At 39.3% G+C, this 20,271-nt stretch overlaps 1 protein-coding gene across 2 annotated transcripts in view; it reads right to left on the bottom strand.

The window, feature by feature from the left end:
* The window catches only part of LOC148426628 (kinesin-like protein KIF13A), a 51,120-nt gene that overhangs the window by 7,706 nt on the left and 23,143 nt on the right, over nt 1-20,271 (bottom strand). The window contains exons 7-28 of one of the 2 annotated variants that reach the window (XM_088410385.1): nt 13,828-13,915; nt 12,690-12,824; nt 12,499-12,611; nt 11,831-11,942; nt 11,544-11,756; nt 11,353-11,463; nt 11,148-11,282; nt 9,447-9,577; nt 9,167-9,253; nt 8,925-9,100; nt 7,231-7,450; nt 5,713-5,875; nt 5,489-5,632; nt 5,266-5,415; nt 5,007-5,171; nt 4,300-4,473; nt 3,959-4,110; nt 3,746-3,878; nt 3,498-3,644; nt 2,571-2,603; nt 1,212-1,311; nt 43-169 (exon numbers count right to left, since the gene is read on the bottom strand). In XM_088410385.1, the coding sequence (XP_088266511.1) occupies nt 43-169; nt 1,212-1,311; nt 2,571-2,603; nt 3,498-3,644; nt 3,746-3,878; nt 3,959-4,110; nt 4,300-4,473; nt 5,007-5,171; nt 5,266-5,415; nt 5,489-5,632; nt 5,713-5,875; nt 7,231-7,450; nt 8,925-9,100; nt 9,167-9,253; nt 9,447-9,577; nt 11,148-11,282; nt 11,353-11,463; nt 11,544-11,756; nt 11,831-11,942; nt 12,499-12,611; nt 12,690-12,824; nt 13,828-13,915 (3,009 nt within the window). The remainder of the gene's footprint in view (nt 1-42; nt 170-1,211; nt 1,312-2,570; nt 2,604-3,497; nt 3,645-3,745; nt 3,879-3,958; nt 4,111-4,299; nt 4,474-5,006; nt 5,172-5,265; nt 5,416-5,488; nt 5,633-5,712; nt 5,876-7,230; nt 7,451-8,924; nt 9,101-9,166; nt 9,254-9,446; nt 9,578-11,147; nt 11,283-11,352; nt 11,464-11,543; nt 11,757-11,830; nt 11,943-12,498; nt 12,612-12,689; nt 12,825-13,827; nt 13,916-20,271) is intronic. The other variant, XM_088410384.1, reaches the window with a different exon arrangement.

The raw sequence follows: 20,271 nt of genomic DNA, 5'->3' as shown, positions 1-20,271 counted from the left end.
AATCTGACATGAATAAGGTGGAATAAACAACACATTGTATACCAATCAGCAGGAGCTCCTGGAATGCCACTTCCTGGTGCAGGTACTAGCACAGCGTTTCTCTCCTCGGTCAGGCCGACCCATTGTTCCACCAGGCGGGCTTCACGCTCAATGTCTTCCTCAGACTTTTCTGGATGTATAGAGACAGAAGGTGAAAGTTAACAGTAGTTCTAACATTTAGTTGCGTTCTGTTCTGTTGCGTTCTGGATCTTTTTACATTTACCTTGCACATTTATTGACTTAGTTACAAGCTGTAATGCTGCTTGGATCATGTCAATTTTTTTTTACATAGTATTTACGTTGCAATCTGTTGCCATTTTTAAATGTAAGCATGATCAGGATTTACAGTACAGAGCCAAATTGTACTGTGGCTAACCAAAATATAAGACAATGGAGAGTAGAACACAAAAAGCCTTTTAGCACATGTGTTTACTTTGTCATGTTGCAACAAAGATGTCACACTATTTATGTAGTTTATACAAAAGGGTGCGCCATCCCACATCTGGGGGTAGAGAATGCGCTTTGAAGTATGTTTTTAATATATTTTCAAGTATATTCAAATGTACTTTAAACTAAGTTCAAATATACTTGCAAAATATGTACTTATGTCCATTCAGCGTTTGTTTTTTTTCCAAAGGATGCCACAGGGTATGTGCATGCATACATAATATTACTTGCTTGCAAATACGTTTGAACAGTCAAACAGTCAAAAATACTGACTCAACATTGGCAGTTTCACACTTTCATAGGTAGATTATGTTGTGAACTGGAAGGTTGAAGGTTCCAAACCCATCTTCCAACCATGTATATTTCATACAAGAATATTTTATTCAGGAAACTGTAGAAGATCGAAAGGGAAATTTGCCAGTAATATAAAAAAGGGAAAAAAGTGCTGCTGTGTAAATTCTACTGAAGAACATTGACAGTATTTGTACGTCATTCTATTTATTATTTATTACAAGGATATCCATTTTGAAATCATACCATAGCTGATATGAGTGTGCACTAAAAAGGGTCTTTTTTAACACATTCATTGACATTAGCGGTTATAGATCAATTTTAAGTTGGCTGACTGAGAACATGAACTCGTTCACTACCATTGGAAGCTACATAATTAAAATCAATTTGAACAAGGCTGTCAGCTGAGGAGTTAATGAGCTTTTTTGACTCACCATGCTTATTTATGATCTTCTTGATTTGTTCATCGAGATACTCCCGTCGTTTGATTAAGGCCTCAGACCATCGCACTCTCACACAGTTGAGGTCTTCCTCCTAGAAGACATCAATAAGTATCAATGCAGGTTGGGCATTGTGAAGTAAACTGCATGTTGCTAGGGTTACCATAGGAAGGCAAATGTGCACCTAATGGGAGGGGCTGCATCTGCACTTTTAGCCCACCGTTGTTAATACTGTATTCCATACACAATAAAATAAAGTGCTGGAGATGACTTTCCACACCAAACATTTGTACCTAGCTAAAAATGATTAAAGTTGGCTTGTAAAAAAACACACACACACCGTATTTTTTGGACAATAAACGGGACCAGATTATAAATTGCACCCACAATAATTTAACAAAGTTTATTTTTGTGATGTAAAGGCTGCACTGGACTATAAGTCACAGGTTGTAACAGCTGATATTTAAGCAGATAGATGGCACACAGAGAGGTTTTTTGGATTTATTTAAAACCTCTGGTTACAACATCACCATGACTTCAACAGATTAAATATACAAGCATGTCAGAGATAAGGGCAGCACCAACATATTTACAACATTACACAGACACACTTAGATTATTGGAACACTGCACCAACACAACAATAACAGACCTACTTGTGTTTACTAGTGGAGTGTGCCCCTCTGCTAGTGAAAAAATAGCAGTTCAAACTCAAAATCAATACTTTGCTCGCATCTTCTTATTTCTCCCATTGTTTACGGGGAGATTACCCCCTGGAGGCTTGTAAAAAAGACATCAACCGAGCTGCACTGGACTATAAACTGCAGGGTTCAAAGCATGACAAAAAAGTAGTGGCTTATAGTCCGAAAATTGCGGTATATACGTAAACAAAATTTTCGACTCACACATTGATGCACAAATGTCGCAGCCACCGCAACACCTTGTGGCAAATTATCCATTAAAAAGTTATGAGAAACCAATTCAAAACCAAGCCACATCACACCTCTGACATCAGTGTACATCTTGCATGCAAAGTGTCAGTCATGCAAAACTAGTGTTTGGATGAGCACGTTTTGTTACTGCAGTAGAGGCAAGCAATCAGCATTAGTCTGCATATGTACTCAGCGGCGGGTGGGGTTGTGTTTGACTGCCAAAGAATGGTCGCTATGATGTTATTATAGCACTGTGTGTGTTTCGTTTAATAAAGCAACTTTGCTTTTTTGGTCTTGTTTTCTTTTAGGCAGGAGAGGCACAGCCCTCTTCCTCTTCCCTCGCTGGCCCTCAAGCAAGGGGCAAGATTGCAAACACGTGACACTTCATGCTGCGGGGTGCGTTACAATAGGATGAGGGTACCTGATAACTATCCATATCGTCTTGCACCTCTCTCTGGCAGGAGAGAACACACACTGTCAGATGTTTATGTGTGTGTGTGTGTCTGTGTGTAATTATGTGGAGCGGGTTTCTATCAACTCAAAACAATTTATAGCTCATGCAACATTCCTTACAGAAATACATTTATTGAAGTGGACTGCACTTCTGTACTTGTATATTTTGAACAAAAAAAAAAAAAAAAACAATTCTTGTGCATTACTTCAACCATTAAAAGAGGAAGCCTAGCCTTATCTATTTTTTTTTTAATGTAATTCTTAAAGGGGAAGCCATGTTATTTTTTAGTCCACATACTGTACAGTATTGTGATTAATTTAGTGTTTATTGAATGTAAAAACAAAAAGAAGTAAAGTACACCCTTTTTACGACTTTTTACTAACCACAGCTGGGCTAGTTAAGGTCACAAAACCAAATTCAGAAAACGAGTGAGCTGAGATTTCTTTTTCTAAGCCCACAGCAACTGTGATGTCATTTTCTGTTGACAGCAAGTGACAAAATGGTCCCATTTGAGATGGACAAAAACGGGTGGATTTGTTACTTACGTCACATTAGACACAAATTTAATCAGAATACAGTACTGTGTTTTAACTAGTGGGGGCACATAGACCATAGCCTTCCGCTTAGGAGGCAATCAATTGCAAACTAATTGCTTATAATGGGAAGTATGAAATACAGTTATTAGATTTGTCAGGATTATACCGTCTTCTAGGTTAATAATAACATGCTATTTTAACAGGTCAGCTTACCATTACCATATTAACCCATATGCTAATGGGTTAGCATATGAACCTAACTGGGGTGAAATGATCACTGTTCCCAAAATGTTTTATTTTAACATTTTTCAGCATTTCAGTGTCATGTACTTATCCAGTAAAAATAGGTTTCACAGACCTGGTAGGTATCAAGGGGTCTCTGCAATTTGGAGGAACGTAGTGTCACACATCCTATGGAGACGGACAACATGGCCTCCACCAGCAGAGGCAGAGTTCCCGAATTTTGGACCGGCTTCACGGTGACCTGCAGCCTCCTCGAATGACCCTGCGTGGACGGATCAACCTCAGTGTGGTGCTTCGAAATGCCTTTTTTTTTTTTTTTAAACATAATTACACGAGTCACAATGTTTTCAGTTTTTCTCCGACCTGCCGCAGTTGGAAGACTCCTCCTGTACTGATGTCTTTTCCAGGATGCAGTTCCACAGCGGCGTAGTCTCCCTGTTCATTGAGCTCCTGGATGGAAACCCACAGCTCGATCCTGCGTGACACCTCGGTCCACCTTCGTGGAACCAGCAAAGTTAGGGATCTGTACGCATCCGTCCGTGTTTATCTCTCAGCGTTAACTCAACTCGTACATACCTGTCTCGGAGCGTTTGAGTCTTGGCTTCCAGCGCGTCTAACTCCCACCGAGCATGTCCGTTCCCAGCACAGCAATGACCCCATACTTCTATTGCCAATGCTCCATCTGATATGAACTCCAGAAAGTCATCTGTCACATGTACAACATAGTCCTGAAAGTAAAAAAAATAAAAAAATCAACAACACTGAGGCTTTACTTGATTTCACAAACAGTGCTCATGTTGATATAGCACACTTGAAGATCTCTGCCAAGGCTCAAACATTCTGCACCTGCAAAATCACTGACAAACGAGTCAGGTGAAGTAAAAAAAAAAAAAAAAAAAAAAAAAGGTATTTCTCACCTTGCAGTGGTCAAACTGGACGGTGAACTGTGCGTCTGGGCTCCGAGGGGAAGGTCTGTCCGGGCTAACCATTGGAGGGGCCACTGTGGGTTCGCCATGTTCCCAAAAGGTGTACTGACAGAAGACAAAGTTGGACAGGTTGAGGGGCAGCCCCGTCGCCTCCCTGATGCGGACCTGTAATGGGAAACGCATTCACACAGTATGAAGCCTACATACTTTGGTGCAGAGGTACTTCAATACTCAAGTATATTCAGTTGTAACTCAATGAACTTGAGCAATTGTGTCTTGAGATCAGAGTGACAAGACCAATGATTTTTTTGAAAACAGATTGAAATTAGATTCCTCAAAGTAAACACCTTTTTTCTCCTCAGATAACAGCTTTACATATCTTGATAAATTTTAAGCTTTATGATGTGGAAAATGAGCTGGAAAGGCTTTCGGTTCATAGCTCTGCATTATCAAGAGTTAATACATTGACTTTATATTATATATAATATATTATATACTATATTGACTTCTTAATGTTTTTGAGACCATTTGAAGATGTTGTCAAACTTTTGACTGGTGATGTACAGTATATACCCATTCAAAAAAATCCTGAGAAATGTTTGAACAAGCTAAAACTCCAAACTAGTAAATTGGCACTCATAAATCACGGTGTCTCTACACAAGTCATGTGGTTCTTCTTAAAAACATGTGGCCTTTACCCTGATAATGAGCCTCTTGGCCATATGGACAATTTCTCCGTTGGTGTCCAAGACCTCATAGCAGCTACTCTCACTGGAGTTCTCGGAGGAGTCGTCTCCTCCGCAAAGGCGCTCGGGTACGGCACCACTGACCCGCATCAGCTCCACATGCAGCCTGCCTGCTAACTGCATGTGCACACAAAATCACATCTCCATTAAAAAAAACAAAACAAAACCAAAAAAAACATGTTTAAGGCTGTTAACGCTGGCATTCTCTTACCTCCCCCTGTTGGCTGATGATGGGAACAGCATATTGCAGTTTGACATCATGGAAGAGGCACTCCAGAAAAATGTTGGCCACTCCTATTAGGTTGTGGTTCTCTTGTGCGTCATAAAATGGGTCACAGTGTTTACCATTTGTCTTACTATACTGTAAACAAACACACACACAAAAACAATTTCCATGAAAACCCTTTTTTACGCTCCTGTTTTCTGTTTCTTACCACTTCCTCTGAGCCTTCCCTCCAGTCTCTATAGTGGTCTCTCATGTCCACCAGCTTGTTCTCCAGCTTCTCAATAGTCCACACCTGAGTTCCCCTCCCTTTCCTGCGCACCTGAATGGCTGGCTCACTCACTATGGCTCCACGCTGGATGAAAACAAACACCTTAGCGACACTAGGACTAGGGCACATACTTTGCATGATTGGCAGCGGTTAAGCCAGCTCACCTTGCGGTTCGCGCTGAGGTTGGCTGCAGGAATCTGAAGAGTGACCTGATAGTCGGTCAGTTTGCTCATCTCCTCTGCCAAAAAGTTGGCCTCTCGCACCAGGGTGTTGGCTTTCAGAACCTGCTCCCTGAGCCGAGAAAGACTCTGTCGGAAGAGTTCGTCCCTGATGCACACAAACACGCAAAGAGAAAACATTTATTCAAGAGGAAACAAGGAAGGCTACATTGTCTTTTACAACTAATGCAATACAAAGATGTACTCTATGTACAACACAACAATGCAAGAGAACAAGTTTAAAATCTTGTACGTCACAGCAGTACAAGTACAGATGTAGCACAGGTCAAATCGAGTCTTGACAACTGAGCTACACTTCCCATGTTTTTATCATTTTATTACCACAAAGAAAATTAACTATAATGACAATGGACCGAGAAGAAATATGCTTTTGACAGTATCACGCATACTGATAAGTTTTAATTGCTGATGCGGGTCAATCTGTTTTTTAAATGTTTCGGAAAATAGAATGTGTTGTACACGATTAGTGTGATTCAATGCCCAGTAATGCGTATGCGTGCTTCTGTATATGATTACTCCAGACATGGTGTCATAAATGATCATATTATGAGGGGTATTTATTCCAGTCGTTGTGTGGTTACATATGCATAACCATCCATCTATTGTTGAAACGAAAATAAATAACCCTGGATGTGCACTTTCACAAGGAAGCATTTTATGCGTTCTTCCTTGGCTCACCTCTCAGAATTTCTGATAAAGTTGCGTAAATATATTTGATCTTCAAGACGAAACTGCATTACTTAAAAGTCCTACTTACAAAAAACATGTCCATATCATTAAAGTCAGGTGTACATCGATGTGCACAACTGTTGCAAGTAGGATGCATGTTTGTTCTATGGAACCCAAAAAGATTCTATTAGTAGTGCTATATTGGAAACCATACATTAACTAGTTGTGTAAAAAAAACTTGTGTGGATTGGCTGTGCAGTATCTAGCAGGGGTAATATCCACAGTAGCTGACCAATAATGCCCCAAAAAAAAAAAATCAAAATAGAATCAAAACAAGTCAGTGGTAAAATGTGCGAAATTGGAATTCCCCCTGGGTGCACAAGAAGGCTTTGAGATTTAATCCAACACACATGCAGCAGAATGCTGCTTGGTGGCAATGTCTCAGTTTGTGGTTTGACCTGACCAGAACCTTGAATGTGACCCAGAGCTTCACTTCACTGAAGCCTTTCCAGTGGCAACTTTTAAGAGGCGGTTATCTTCACTTCATGAGGCCAGCCGTAATTTTGCATTACTCACTAAAGACTGTCTTGCAGTATCTCAATCTTGACGATGGGATAGAACCTCGTATTATGGGATGAGAATGCATGGGAAAATCTAGCAGAGCAGAACTTGGCTGTCCTACTTAGAAATGAATTAGTATTCTGTATTGAGTAACAAGTGATGAAAATACAAACATAGCTTATACACGGTCTATTTTGTTTGTGTGCCACGAACCGTTCCTCTGTCCACAGTTGCAGCTTGCCGTGCGGTGTGTTCGTCTGGAACGCGAGGCGTTCACTGTTGCTGCGGTGGTGCTGTTGTGTTTTCTCGGGAGAAAGTTGTTGTCGAAGCGATTCCAGCTCCCGCTCGTACATCATCCTTTGCTCTTCCAGAGCTGTGCGCTTCTCTTCCAAGTACTGCTTTTCCAGAACCTGGACCACATTCTGCATGGGGTCTAGAAAAGCACATGCAGGTGTGTTAAAATGTGACATAAAACAGACTTTTATTGGGAGTAATTTAGCACACAACTGCTATGATATGAAGTAACTGATTTTTCTGATTTGCGGTTAATCAGAGGCACCTACAATAGCGGTCGATGTGAGCTTACTCCAATTTAACCGGAGTTTAAATGCGATTGGTTAATTCTGTACACAGCCACATCCCACTCTAATAAGAGTCGGGTCAAAAATGATCCAGTTATGAGTAAAAAAAAAAAAAATAATAAAACTGGCCCAATATTTGGAAACATTTGACCCAACAGTCTGGGTAATTTTCTGCAAAACATCCAAATTCTTTAAGCTGTCAAATAAAACGATCCATTTTTGGGATTGTTTTGTGCAAATCAAACCATAAAGCAGGGTCAAATGGACCCAAATATTGGCTAGGACCTTCTCCCGATGCATGATTGGGTTACTTTTGACCCAATTGTTTTTTAAACGTGCATTATCAAGAAGTTTGTGCAACCATGTTATTTCAGTTGCTTATTTTTATTTCTATTTCCAAAGATATTTTAAAAACAAGTTTTGAAATGATATATCTGTCTCATTTGTTATGTCACAAAAAAATTTCAACTGGGGGGTGTAGAACTTTTAAATCCCCTATTGATTAGAAGGTGCTTTGGGGAAAAAGTAATTTAATAATTTTTTGCAGCATAATAAATTAATAGAAAAATGTTTTTTTTACCTGGTAATCTGAGCTTCTAGTATGTCTTATTTAATTTGTCTAAATTTGATCCTGTCCAATCTCCCTGTCCTTTCTCTGTTGCATTCTCAGTTGCCACCAACATAACATCTGGACCTAAATGCAATTTAAAATTCTGGCTGTCCAAAGATACAATGTGAATTGTGCTGCTACACTAGTTAGCCTATCTGAGTGAATTGTCATTTTTATTCTGGGCTTGGGGGCAAAAATATGTTCACCAAATTCAGCCAAGGGGATCACAACTTTTAAACATGATGCAACAAATAGTTTGGATCAATGTTCATGACAAAAATGTAACAATGTAAAATTAATCATGTTGGATTGTTTTAAAGTAATAAATATTTCCTACCCTTTCTCAGTGGTTAAAAAAAAACAAAAAACTATTTTCCAAAATGCAAAGGATGCAGTAAATGATTCGAGCAATTCTGTTTTGTGGCCATTTTTGTCTGTTTTAGTAAACATGGTGGGTAACTGTAATTCGAATGAACTTCAACGTGCTATCAAACTTTTAATTGTGCGGTTACAAATCACTGTCAAGATAATCACCAGGACCCAAAGTTGACCCAAGACTGATGGAAAATAGAGTTCAAAAGCCCACCCCCCCAAAAAAATGCTATAAGGTGGGAGTGACTGGATCAAAGGAAGAGTTATATAGAATTTATGGTCCCCATGAGCTGGCGAGAGAAATGTAACGTAGCCTGCGAGTTGAAAACGAATGCCTTAATTACCGTTGTTTCCCAGAGTCTTCATGATGACCTCCATTTGGGCAAACTCATAGCTGTAGTCCTGCTCAGAAGATGCCTCACTGGCGGTCTCCACATCCACCTCCACAAAGCTGTCTCTAGGAGAGGCCCTCTCCAGCTCCTTCAAACGGTCCCGCCGCTTTCGTTTGGGCAAATTGATCCTGTCACAGGTTTTAAATTTTAGCTTTCAAACACTTCACATCAGGTTTGAAGTCAGTGTGGCTCACCTAAAAAAGTGGTTGTTACCCCATAAGATACGGTCTCCATGCCAGAGATGAACCAAAGAATCAATCATTGTTCCATTCACACAGGTTCTGCAGGGAAAATACAGTATCAAGTAGGAATATTATCTGCATCCTTTCAGGGTACAAACTGACAGCAGTTGAACAATTGATTTGTCGGTGGAGGGGAAACATGCTTGTGATATCAAAGCAGAGGAATCAAATTCCTCGACAATGAGCTCATGTGAAGCTTCCACTAAGCAGTAGTAGTTTTACTGCAGCTCACCGGGCGTTCCCTATGGGCATCAAGGTGACATCACCATCTGGGCACAATTCCAGGACGCAGTGCAGCGGCTGGATGCCGATCCCAAACAGCTGGATGTCCTGAGAAGTGTCAGCACCGACATGCGTTCGCTCCTACACACAGGTGGAAGACATATTAAGGAGACGGTAAGTGCAAACCTGAAAGGAGTTATACTCAACTCCCCCGTATTTGGCCTAATTTGTTGTGACGAAATGAGAAAACAAGACTGTGCCTGAAAGAATAAAACTGGGGCAGAATAAGGCCAAAGTAAAAAAAAAAAAAAAAAAAGTGCTCACTGCGCAAGTGGGCGTTGTTAAACAAACATTTCCCTTTTCAAAGGATGTCCAACCCTGTACAAGCGAGCCCATTTCACATTAGCGTGGTCATTCCACATTGAAACGGCAGGCCTGGCCTGCAGAACCCAGACAAAGGCCTGTTGTTCTGTACGCCGAGCAGGTCGCTTCCTCGCACGCCTACAAGACTGTCTTGCAAGTTGCTTCTGCTTTTCTGAGCCACATAGGATCAGTAAAATATTACTGTTGTTTAGAATACTCTAATCACATTGAAAAGAAGATTGCCTGGCTTTTGAGGCGTTTTTGACTTTGGCTGCTGCCTTTGGAAAAAAATACTTTGCCTTCACCCACGGACTAATGCGTGGATTAGCCAAAATTCTCCACATGTGATCACACTTGTGTTTAATAACTACTATATAGAATAAATGAATAATAATCACAAAAGCTCAAATTTTGAAAGCAGACAGAAAACAAATACGGACTAAATGGTTTATAAATCTGGCTTGTGTAATATTTTCTAAGCTTTCTCAACACAGGTGTCATTTTTATACATGTTTGTTCCATCTATCTGTCCTCTAATTTCAACCGACTCAGTGCAGGGTCTCTCTTGCCCAAACATGCATTCCCAAGTCACACCTACAGGCAATTCAGTCTTTTAATTTTTAATTGTAAAGAAGTCAAAGTACCTGCAGGAAACACTTGCAATCAAGGGGACTAAAATCAAACTAAGCAGGAAGGCCTGAATTGAGATTCAAAATCTCAAACCTTACAACTGTAAGGCACAGGACTGACCCTTTGGCCATCGTGCCATTCATATGTTAAACCTTCTCACTTTTATAAATAAAGGCTCCTAACAGCTCAGATAGTCAGGTGTGGGTAGGTAGGCATGAACAAAGGAAGTGAGGGAAAGAAAGAAAAAGAACAAAAGAAAAGGACAAAAGAAAGAATGGAATAAGGAAGGAAGGAAGGAAGGAAGGAAGGAAGGAAGGAAGGAAGGAAGGAAGGAAGGAAGGAAGGAAGGAAGGAAGGAAGGAAGGAAGGAAGGAAACTCTAACTAGAGGTGGCACTGACACCAAACGCTTGTGCTACTTATGACTTCCAAAAATTTCACAAGGCTATTCCTGTTTGGAAATTTTGCATGTGATCAATGAAAAGTGAATCACAGCAGTCATGCAAAGGTATGAAGCCATTGAATGTAACCATGTGATCTTTTTTTTTTTGGGGGGGGGGGGGGGGGGGTGAGAGCACATACACAGCATAGAGTTGGACACAAGGAATGAGACACAATAATTCCCCATGCAGATTGCTGTGACATTACTAAATTGACCTTTGAACCTCAATCTGGATGCCTTTAAGTTCAGAATGAACCGCCATCAGTAAAAACGAGTACCTTTAGATAGTAAACGAGCAGCTCATTTAAGGCAGGATCGGCATTAAGATTGACCAGGAAACACTTGTCTTCCCCAACTTTAATCCCAGATGTTTCCAGAGAGATGCCCATGCTCTCCAGTTGCTTTTGGCGCTCCTGTAAACATGATTGACTTTTTAGTGAGCAAAGTGAGTTCATTTGATGATTATATGTCATATATACACACGGTGGCAATCTCCTCAGTCTTCCTTAGCTTCTCCTCCCAGGTGACGGTCATCTCCATGATGAGTTTCTCTGATTCATGGAGCTTCTCCTCCAGCTCAGGAGCCTTCAAAGACTTTAGAGCAGATCCCATGACATGAAATTACATGAAAACAAATGTGGCCAAGCAAGCTTATGTCAGCTCCAAAATTTCACCTCCGCCTGAGACAGCTGAACTTTAAGCTTCTCCACCTCCTCGCGGAGCTCTCGGATGATGCGGGCGTTGGGGTCTTCGTTCACGACCGCGTGGTTGACGATCCTCTTGGCTCGGTCGGCGTAGCGCAGAGTTGAAAGAGTTTCTTCGTAGTTGTCTGCCGCAGGACTCACTGTGGCTATCATAGCCGTCTTGCTGTTTCCACCGAGGTTGTCCTGAAGAGAACATGCAAAGTAAGCGAGTGGGGACACCAACGTCTAACATCGCAAGTTTAACTCTGGGTACAGACCTTGAGCAACCAGGTGAGCACCGAGTCTCTGTAAGGCACAAATTTGGCCTTCCCTTTTCCTGCAGACTGATCAGCCAGTGCAGAAATCACACAACCTAATGTGGTAAGGGACCTAAAATCACAAGTTCAATTTAAATATTTCACAGTATAAAGCAGAGTGCCAGTCAAACGTTTGGAAACACATTCAAATTCAGATGCTGAAAGATCAAGAGGTTAAGAAATTGAAACTATTAAAAATGCACGGCTATGAACTTGAAATCAGCTTTTTAACATTAACGACTTAAGTATTGACTCATTCAATCTCAAAGACGCATGTTCTGTTATTAAAAGTCCAGATTCAATTTTTCAGATTCCCAGGAACCTATTTATATGTTTGCCCTTTTTTTTCTCAGTATTTGGATAAATGAGTGTCTAAAAATGGGGAAAATGGGGATTGTCTGAGTTCTTATATGAGTTGATCTACAAGTCAGAATTTTTTCTTGAAAAAAAAAAAACTTTTGGCTGCCACTATAAGTCACCAATATATTAATAAATCAAAAGTGATTGTCTTTCTCGTTAAGATACAATTTGTAATACAAGTCTTGCATTTGATCTGTGACACTATACCTAATGATGTGTCCGATTCCAAAGTCAGCTTTTAAACATGCAGGATTGTCAAATACACCCACTTGTTTATGTTGCTTCCTTCTTTTAGTCGCTCCCCAGCAGCGCCAGTCTTGGACACCCGTTCACTTCCTGCCAGGTCAACTAGACTCATCTTGCTCACCTTCTCCCCAGAATTCTGGTAATGAACCCGCCCACTTGTAAGGTCAAACTATTTGCGGAACACTTTTTCCTCAATGAAGTCAAAAAGACCCACCCCAGATTGCAGATCGTAGAGCGTTTGTGTGACAATAATACTGAAGACGGCATGAGATCGGCTGCTCTCCTCGTTCATGTTGGTGGCTGCCACTGTGCGAGATTTGTTGCCCTCTGACATGAGCACCTCGATGTCCTGAAGTCGAGGAAGATAAACATGAGCTGCAAATGGGCTGCACCTTTCAATTAACAGTATTAAAAACATAATTGTGATCAATTAATTAGTCATATTATGTGTTTTTTTTAATTGTGTTAATCAAATGTTTCATCTCTAACTTCATTCTTTCTGTAAATCTTTAAATATGTTCCATCGGTTTCTTGTGGTTGAGTTGTCGGGGGTTGGAAAACAAAGGTCAATTACACCATGAGGTGGACACTGATTGGCCAGCGGTCAATGTTTGGCATAACTTAATAGGCTCCTGTTGTGAGTGGGAGGGCAAGTTCAGGAGCAGATCGAAGACATCATAGTGGAAGACGATTCGAGGGTTGTCAAACCGCCGAATGGTACATTTACCTTTAAAAACATACGAGTGATATAATGCACATTCCTTGTAAGAAAAGAGCCCGCTTGACCTTGAAGCAGCTCAAGTTTAAGTTGGTTTTAAAAGGTTTCATTTACAGCACATACCCCAAAGGGCTACTGTTTTTTTAACCTTTGCTCTTCATACCTTTTAATTATTTGAAAGCAATAGCATTGAGCTGTTATAAGTTGTGCACCATAGTAGTCAGTTTGGGGATCAATACTGGCAACATTGAGACATTGCATAACTTTTACTGTTTGTACATTTGAGAACAATAACAAAAAAAATGTTTTAAAAATGCAGTTCAGCTAGGTCACTTCGTCCAGTTCAGCCGTTAATACCAAGCACACAGAAATAGGGTGGGGAAGTTTAAACTTAATTAAGGAAAGCCCCGCCAATGCTTGGCATACAATCCACCCAAAACCACACAAGTGCATTCCACATTCACATAATGTGTGTCATTAGGATTAAAACCACATTGTTAAGATTGGTGTAATTTGCCTGGAACGAATAATGTTTGATGCTGTTTGTCAAATTGGAGTGAATTTTGTTCGGTAGTACTATGTGACAGTAGCCAAACTATTCATTCGTGTGAAATACCAAGTGCACAAGACTCACCTCAAAGTTGGTCACGGCCAGCTGAGACAAACCATCCACATATGGACCTAGGACTTTGTGTTCACGAACCTTCAGAGACTGTCGGCTCCTTGAAAGAGGGGGAAAAAGTGAGCGAGTGACATGCCTCTAAGTGAGCGTATGTAGTCCTTTTTCATGGATTTATAGCAATTTGGGGTGTTGACACCATCGATTTCACCTCAAATATGTCATTAGGCTGAAAGACAGAAACCTGTTTTTGCAATATTAAGCAAAATATGACCTCACATGTTTGGAGCTGCACACTATTTGGTGACTTGTGATGAAAAAGAGCGTCGCGGAACACACTTTAATTTTATTATTATTATTTGTTATATAGTGTTATAAGGGCGTCGCGGTACACACTTTAATGTTATTATTATTTGTTACATAATGTTACAAGAGCGCCACACTTTAATTTTATTATTATTATTTTTACCTTTTACAATAAAAGTGGCACAGAGAATTAAAAAGTACATTGTCAATATGTGATTTCAACCAGATTGTTAAAAGGGAAAGTCAACAAAAGTAATTTTAACAATATTTTCTATGCAGCCTCACTAGTTTAAACAAGGCATTCTGGTTAATATTAAGTTTGGAGACTATGAATTAAAAAGCAAAAGCCATCTGTTTTTATCCATTTCAGGGAGCGACCGTTGTGCCACTTGCTGTCGACTGAAGATGACATCACAGTGACTCAGCCAATCACAGCACAGTTTATGAATGTCCCAAACCCAAACTCAGAAAATAGGTGAATCGTGATTGGTTGTTACCTTAGCTTGAGCAACAGATAGTGACAAAATAAAAATAGGTAGATTTTACTGCTTAATTGATTTTCCACAAAAGCAATACTAGGCAGAATGCCATGTTCCTACAGGTGCGGGTGCTGAACATTTACTGTTTAAAATGTTAGGTTTTTTTTGATTGACTTACTCTTTAAAACTGGGAAACACGTACAATTGTGATTTTTTTTAATTGATAATTTCTTTTAATAAAAGCATACAAAGAGTATTTTAGCCAACTGGGAGTTGAACATCTATTGCTGGAGGAAGAAAGGAGGAATGTTACATCCAGATTCAGGATGTCATCTGGATACAATAAAATACAAACATCATACATAATAACAATGATAATAAAACTTGATATGATGAAATATGACAAGCGACCTTAGTGTCTGAACATTTGGTATATATGGGATTTTAAATGTTAGATTGAAATTGTTGCCAGATGCGCAGTCTGGAGCAGATCCGGAGGAAACTTGATTTAACATTTAGCACCTGACAGCAAAAACATTTCCGTCTTAAATGACAAGATTTGGCTGTTGTAGATGTTTTCTTTTTCAAGGGAACATCCTTGAAAAAAATTGTCATGTAAATAGAGGCTGACATGTCAAAAAACAGGCAGGAAATTGCCCACACACACAAAGAAATTAGAACCTACTGTAAAACCTTGTGAACGATCGAGATAAAATCTGGAATAGTTTAACTGTCAAGATACTTTTTGTCCTGTCTAATGTAGTTCATTTTTTAGATCAATAATGTTAAGTAAGAGCTTGCCATTGCCTAAAAAGGATTGGCTATGGCTTTTTGAAAGCATAAGCAACATGGTTCTGTTGGCCAATGCACTGAATATGGCTGAAATAACGACTCCCTCCGTTCCCCCGTGAAAACATTCATCCCATAGGAGTGCCTCATTTTTCAGTTTACAACTGAAACACCATACACAGCAACTTGTATGAAATCTACTTTTTTTTTTTATATAAAATTCCTCATGGCTGCCTGCTAATTGTTGAGGAGAAATCCAATAGCTCAGAAAGTCACCCCATCCAACTCGGTGGATTTACCTCTACTCAGGTTAGCAGTTACCAGGGGTTCTCTTTCCATTCTAGTGACCTACCGCAGTTTTTTTTTTTTTTTTTGGTCCAGTCGAACTCAAGTCAGTTTTGGCTGAACTGTCTCGTGATGACACGCACGTCCACTACAATTTCAACAGCTATTCCATCTGCAATCCATTCATTGGGGAGAATCTTAGGCAACACATGATACAGTGTTTATATTCTTAGCAAAGCTTCACATGTTTGGAATGATGACAGAGCTAATTTTAACCTGCAAAGACAAAAATGTATATTTTTCTATGCATTTTGGTTTAGTCGACATTTAGGCCCTAGGTAGATAAAAATTCACCATTTACTGTTAATTGTGTGAAGGTGGAACCTTCACACATATGTTATTGTGCTCGGCCATTTTCTTTATTATTGTGTGAAGGTGGAACCTTCACACATATGTTATTGTGCTCGGCCATTTTCTTTATTATTATTATTATTATTATTCTTATTCTGCCTGTTTTTCGACGGGTTTCAGCTCATTCCCAGTTTATCCGATTCACACCGTTCCAATTTCACATTATTCCAGTAAAGCGCCCGAAGGGCGTTTCCATTTTTGGAATTCCAAGTATTCACAGTTTTCCCAGAATTCCCGGTTTTCCACCCCAAAAAGTCCCATTGACTAACATTGGGTCATATTTTGTTTCATTATTACAGCTCTCCCTTTTCATATTTTCAATATTTAACTTATTCATCTCGTTATAGGGATCCTTCCTATCATTCCAGTAATTAATACATTCCAATATTTTCCCATAATTCCATATTTTTCATCCTTCAAATATTCATAGTTCATTTCCAATGGGAGGGCTTCCCATTCATTCCCAATGGGAGATTAAACATTTCACATTTTGAGCTTTCCTATTTCATATTCATAACATTTAACTCATACATTTCGCCTGTTGGCTCATTCCCACTATTGTAACAATTAATAATTTTCAATATTTTCCCATAATTACATATTTTTCATGTATAACAATTCATAATTCATTCCCAGTGGCGGACTTAACATTTTTTATTTAAAGCTTCTCCACTTCACACTCACATTAATCAGTTAATACATTCCCCAATTTGAATACTACTCATATTCACACCTTCCAGTAATTCATAACTATTTTCATATTTTTACCCATAATTCCTCATTCCCATTTTCCTCATCCAAAACTTTGTAACCTTCTATCTTGGCCATTCCTGCTCCGATTCCCACCGTTCCAACTTTAATGGATTCCCCCAATTCCCACCATTTCATTTGTGTATCCCCTTTCCTCTTCCCATGATTCAAAAATTACCCACAATTCCACTTTATCAGTTTTTCCCCTCTATCTTTTCCATTCTTTATCCGATTCTGACCATTCCAACTTTAATCAATTCCCCCAATGCCCGCCACTCCATTTTTACCCACAATTCAAAAATTACCCATAATTCCACTTTTTCAGTTTTTCCCTTCTATCTTTGCCATTCTTCATCCGATTCTGACCGTTCCAACTTTCATCAATTCCCCCGATGCCCGCCACTCCATTTTTACCCACAATTCTAAAATTACCCATAATTCCACTTTTTCAGTTTTTCCCTTCTATCTTTGCCATTCTTCATCCAATTGCGACCGTTCCAACTTGAATCAATTCCCCCAATTCCCGCCATTACATGGTGGTATCTATTTTCTTCTTACCTGAATTAAAAAATTACCCACAATTCCACTTTTTCAGTTTTTCCCTTCTATCTTTTCCATTCTTCATCCGATTGTGACCGTTCCAACATTAATCAATTCCCCTGATGCCCGCCACTCCATTTTTACCCACAATTCAAAAATTACCCATAATTCCACTTTTTCAGTTTTTCCCTTCTATCTTTGCCATTCTTCATCCGATTCTGACCGTTCCAACTTTAATCAATTCCCCCAATGCCCGCCACTCCATTTTTACCCACAATTCAAAAATTACCCATAATTCCACTTTTTCAGTTTTTCCCTTCTTTCTTCACCATTCTTCATCCGATTTTTACCGTTCTAACTTTAATCCATTCTCCCAATGCCCGCCACTCCATTTTTACTCACAATTCAAAAATTTCCCACAATTCCACTTTTTCAGTTTTTCCCTTCTACCTTTGCCATTCTTCATCCGATTGCGACCGTTCCAAGTTTAATCGATTCATCCAATTCCCCCCATTCAATGGTAGTTTGAATTTTCTTCTTTCCAGAGTTCAAAAATTACCCACAATTCCACTTTTTTAGTTTATCACTTCTATCTTTGTCATTCTTCATCCGATTCGGACCGTTCCAACTTTAATCAATTCCCCCAATTCCCACCATTCCACATCATTCAACACCTTTGCCTTCAGAGGTTACACCTTCACACGCAATTTCTTCAGAAATTGCAAATATTCTAGTTATTATTATTATTCTTATTCTGCCTGTTTTTCGACGGATTTCAGCTCATTCCCAGTTCATCCGATTCACACCGTTCCAATTTCACATTATTCCAGTAAAGCGCCCGAAGGGCGTTTCCATTTTTGGAATTCCAAGTATTCACAGTTTTCCCAGAATTCCCGGTTTTCCACCCCAAAAAGTCCCATTGACTAACATTGGGTCATATTTTGTTTCATTATTACAGCTCTCCCTTTTCATATTTTCAATATTTAACTTATTCATCTCGTTATAGGGATCCTTCCTATCATTCCAGTAATTAATACATTCCAATATTTTCCCATAATTCCATATTTTTCATCCTTCAAATATTCATAATTCATTTCCAATGGGAGGGCTTCCCATTCATTCCCAATGGGAGATTAAACATTTCACATTTTGAGCTTTCCTATTTCATATTCATAACATTTAACTCATACATTTCGCCTGTTGGCTCATTCCCACTATTGTAACAATTAATAATTTTCAATATTTTCCCATAATTACATATTTTTCATGTATAACAATTCATAATTCATTCCCAGTGGCGGACTTAACATTTTTTATTTAAAGCTTCTCCACTTCACACTCACATTAATCAGTTAATACATTCCCCAATTTGAATACTACTCATATTCACACCTTCCAGTAATTCATAACTATTTTCATATTTTTACCCATAATTCCTCATTCCCATTTTCCTCATCCAAAACTTTGTAACCTTCTATCTTGGCCATTCCTGCTCCGATTCCCACCGTTCCAACTTTAATGGATTCCCCCAATTCCCACCATTTCATTTGTGTATCCCCTTTCCTCTTCCCATGATTCAAAAATTACCCACAATTCCACTTTATCAGTTTTTCCCCTCTATCTTTTCCATTCTTTATCCGATTCTGACCATTCCAACTTTAATCAATTCCCCCAATGCCCGCCACTCCATTTTTACCCACAATTCAAAAATTACCCATAATTCCACTTTTTCAGTTTTTCCCTTCTATCTTTGCCATTCTTCATCCGATTCTGACCGTTCCAACTTTCATCAATTCCCCCGATGCCCGCCACTCCATTTTTACCCACAATTCAAAAATTACCCATAATTCCACTTTTTCAGTTTTTCCCTTCTATCTTTGCCATTCTTCATCCAATTGCGACCGTTCCAACTTGAATCAATTCCCCCAATTCCCGCCATTACATGGTGGTATCTATTTTCTTCTTACCTGAATTAAAAAATTACCCACAATTCCACTTTTCAGTTTTTCCCTTCTATCTTTTCCATTCTTCATCCGATTGTGACCGTTCCAACATTAATCAATTCCCCTGATGCCCGCCACTCCATTTTTACCCACAATTCAAAAATTACCCATAATTCCACTTTTTCAGTTTTTCCCTTCTATCTTTGCCATTCTTCATCCGATTCTGACCGTTCCAACTTTCATCAATTCCCCCGATGCCCGCCACTCCATTTTTACCCACAATTCAAAAATTACCCATAATTCCACTTTTTCAGTTTTTCCCTTCTATCTTTGCCATTCTTCATCCGATTCTGACCGTTCCAACTTTAATCAATTCCCCCAATGCCCGCCACTCCATTTTTACCCACAATTCAAAAATTACCCATAATTCCACTTTTTCAGTTTTTCCCTTCTATCTTCACCATTCTTCATCCGATTTTTACCGTTCTAACTTTAATCCATTCTCCCAATGCCCGCCACTCCATTTTTACTCACAATTCAAAAATTTCCCACAATTCCACTTTTTCAGTTTTTCCCTTCTACCTTTGCCATTCTTCATCCGATTGCGACCGTTCCAAGTTTAATCGATTCATCCAATTCCCCCCATTCAATGGTAGTTTGAATTTTCTTCTTTCCAGAGTTCAAAAATTACCCACAATTCCACTTTTTCAGTTTATCACTTCTATCTTTGTCATTCTTCATCCGATTCGGACCGTTCTAACTTTAATCAATTCCCCCAATTCCCACCATTCCACATCATTCAACACCTTTGCCTTCAGAGGTTACACCTTCACACGCAATTTCTTCAGAAATTGCAAATATTCTAGTTGTAAATATTTTTTTTAATGTGGATGGCAACATTTGAATGGCTTTTCTCATAAAATGCTGGTAGAGGTATTGCACAGTACAAGCCATTG

The sequence above is a fragment of the Hippichthys cyanospilos genome, chromosome 3 (genome assembly GCF_059441005.1).
Source record: "Hippichthys cyanospilos isolate Australia breed blue-spotted pipefish chromosome 3, RoL_Hcya_1.0, whole genome shotgun sequence".
NCBI classification, from domain to species: Eukaryota; Metazoa; Chordata; class Actinopteri; order Syngnathiformes; family Syngnathidae; genus Hippichthys; species Hippichthys cyanospilos.
Note: the sequence above shows the minus strand (reverse complement) of the source record. Positions and strands in the feature narration are given on the sequence as shown.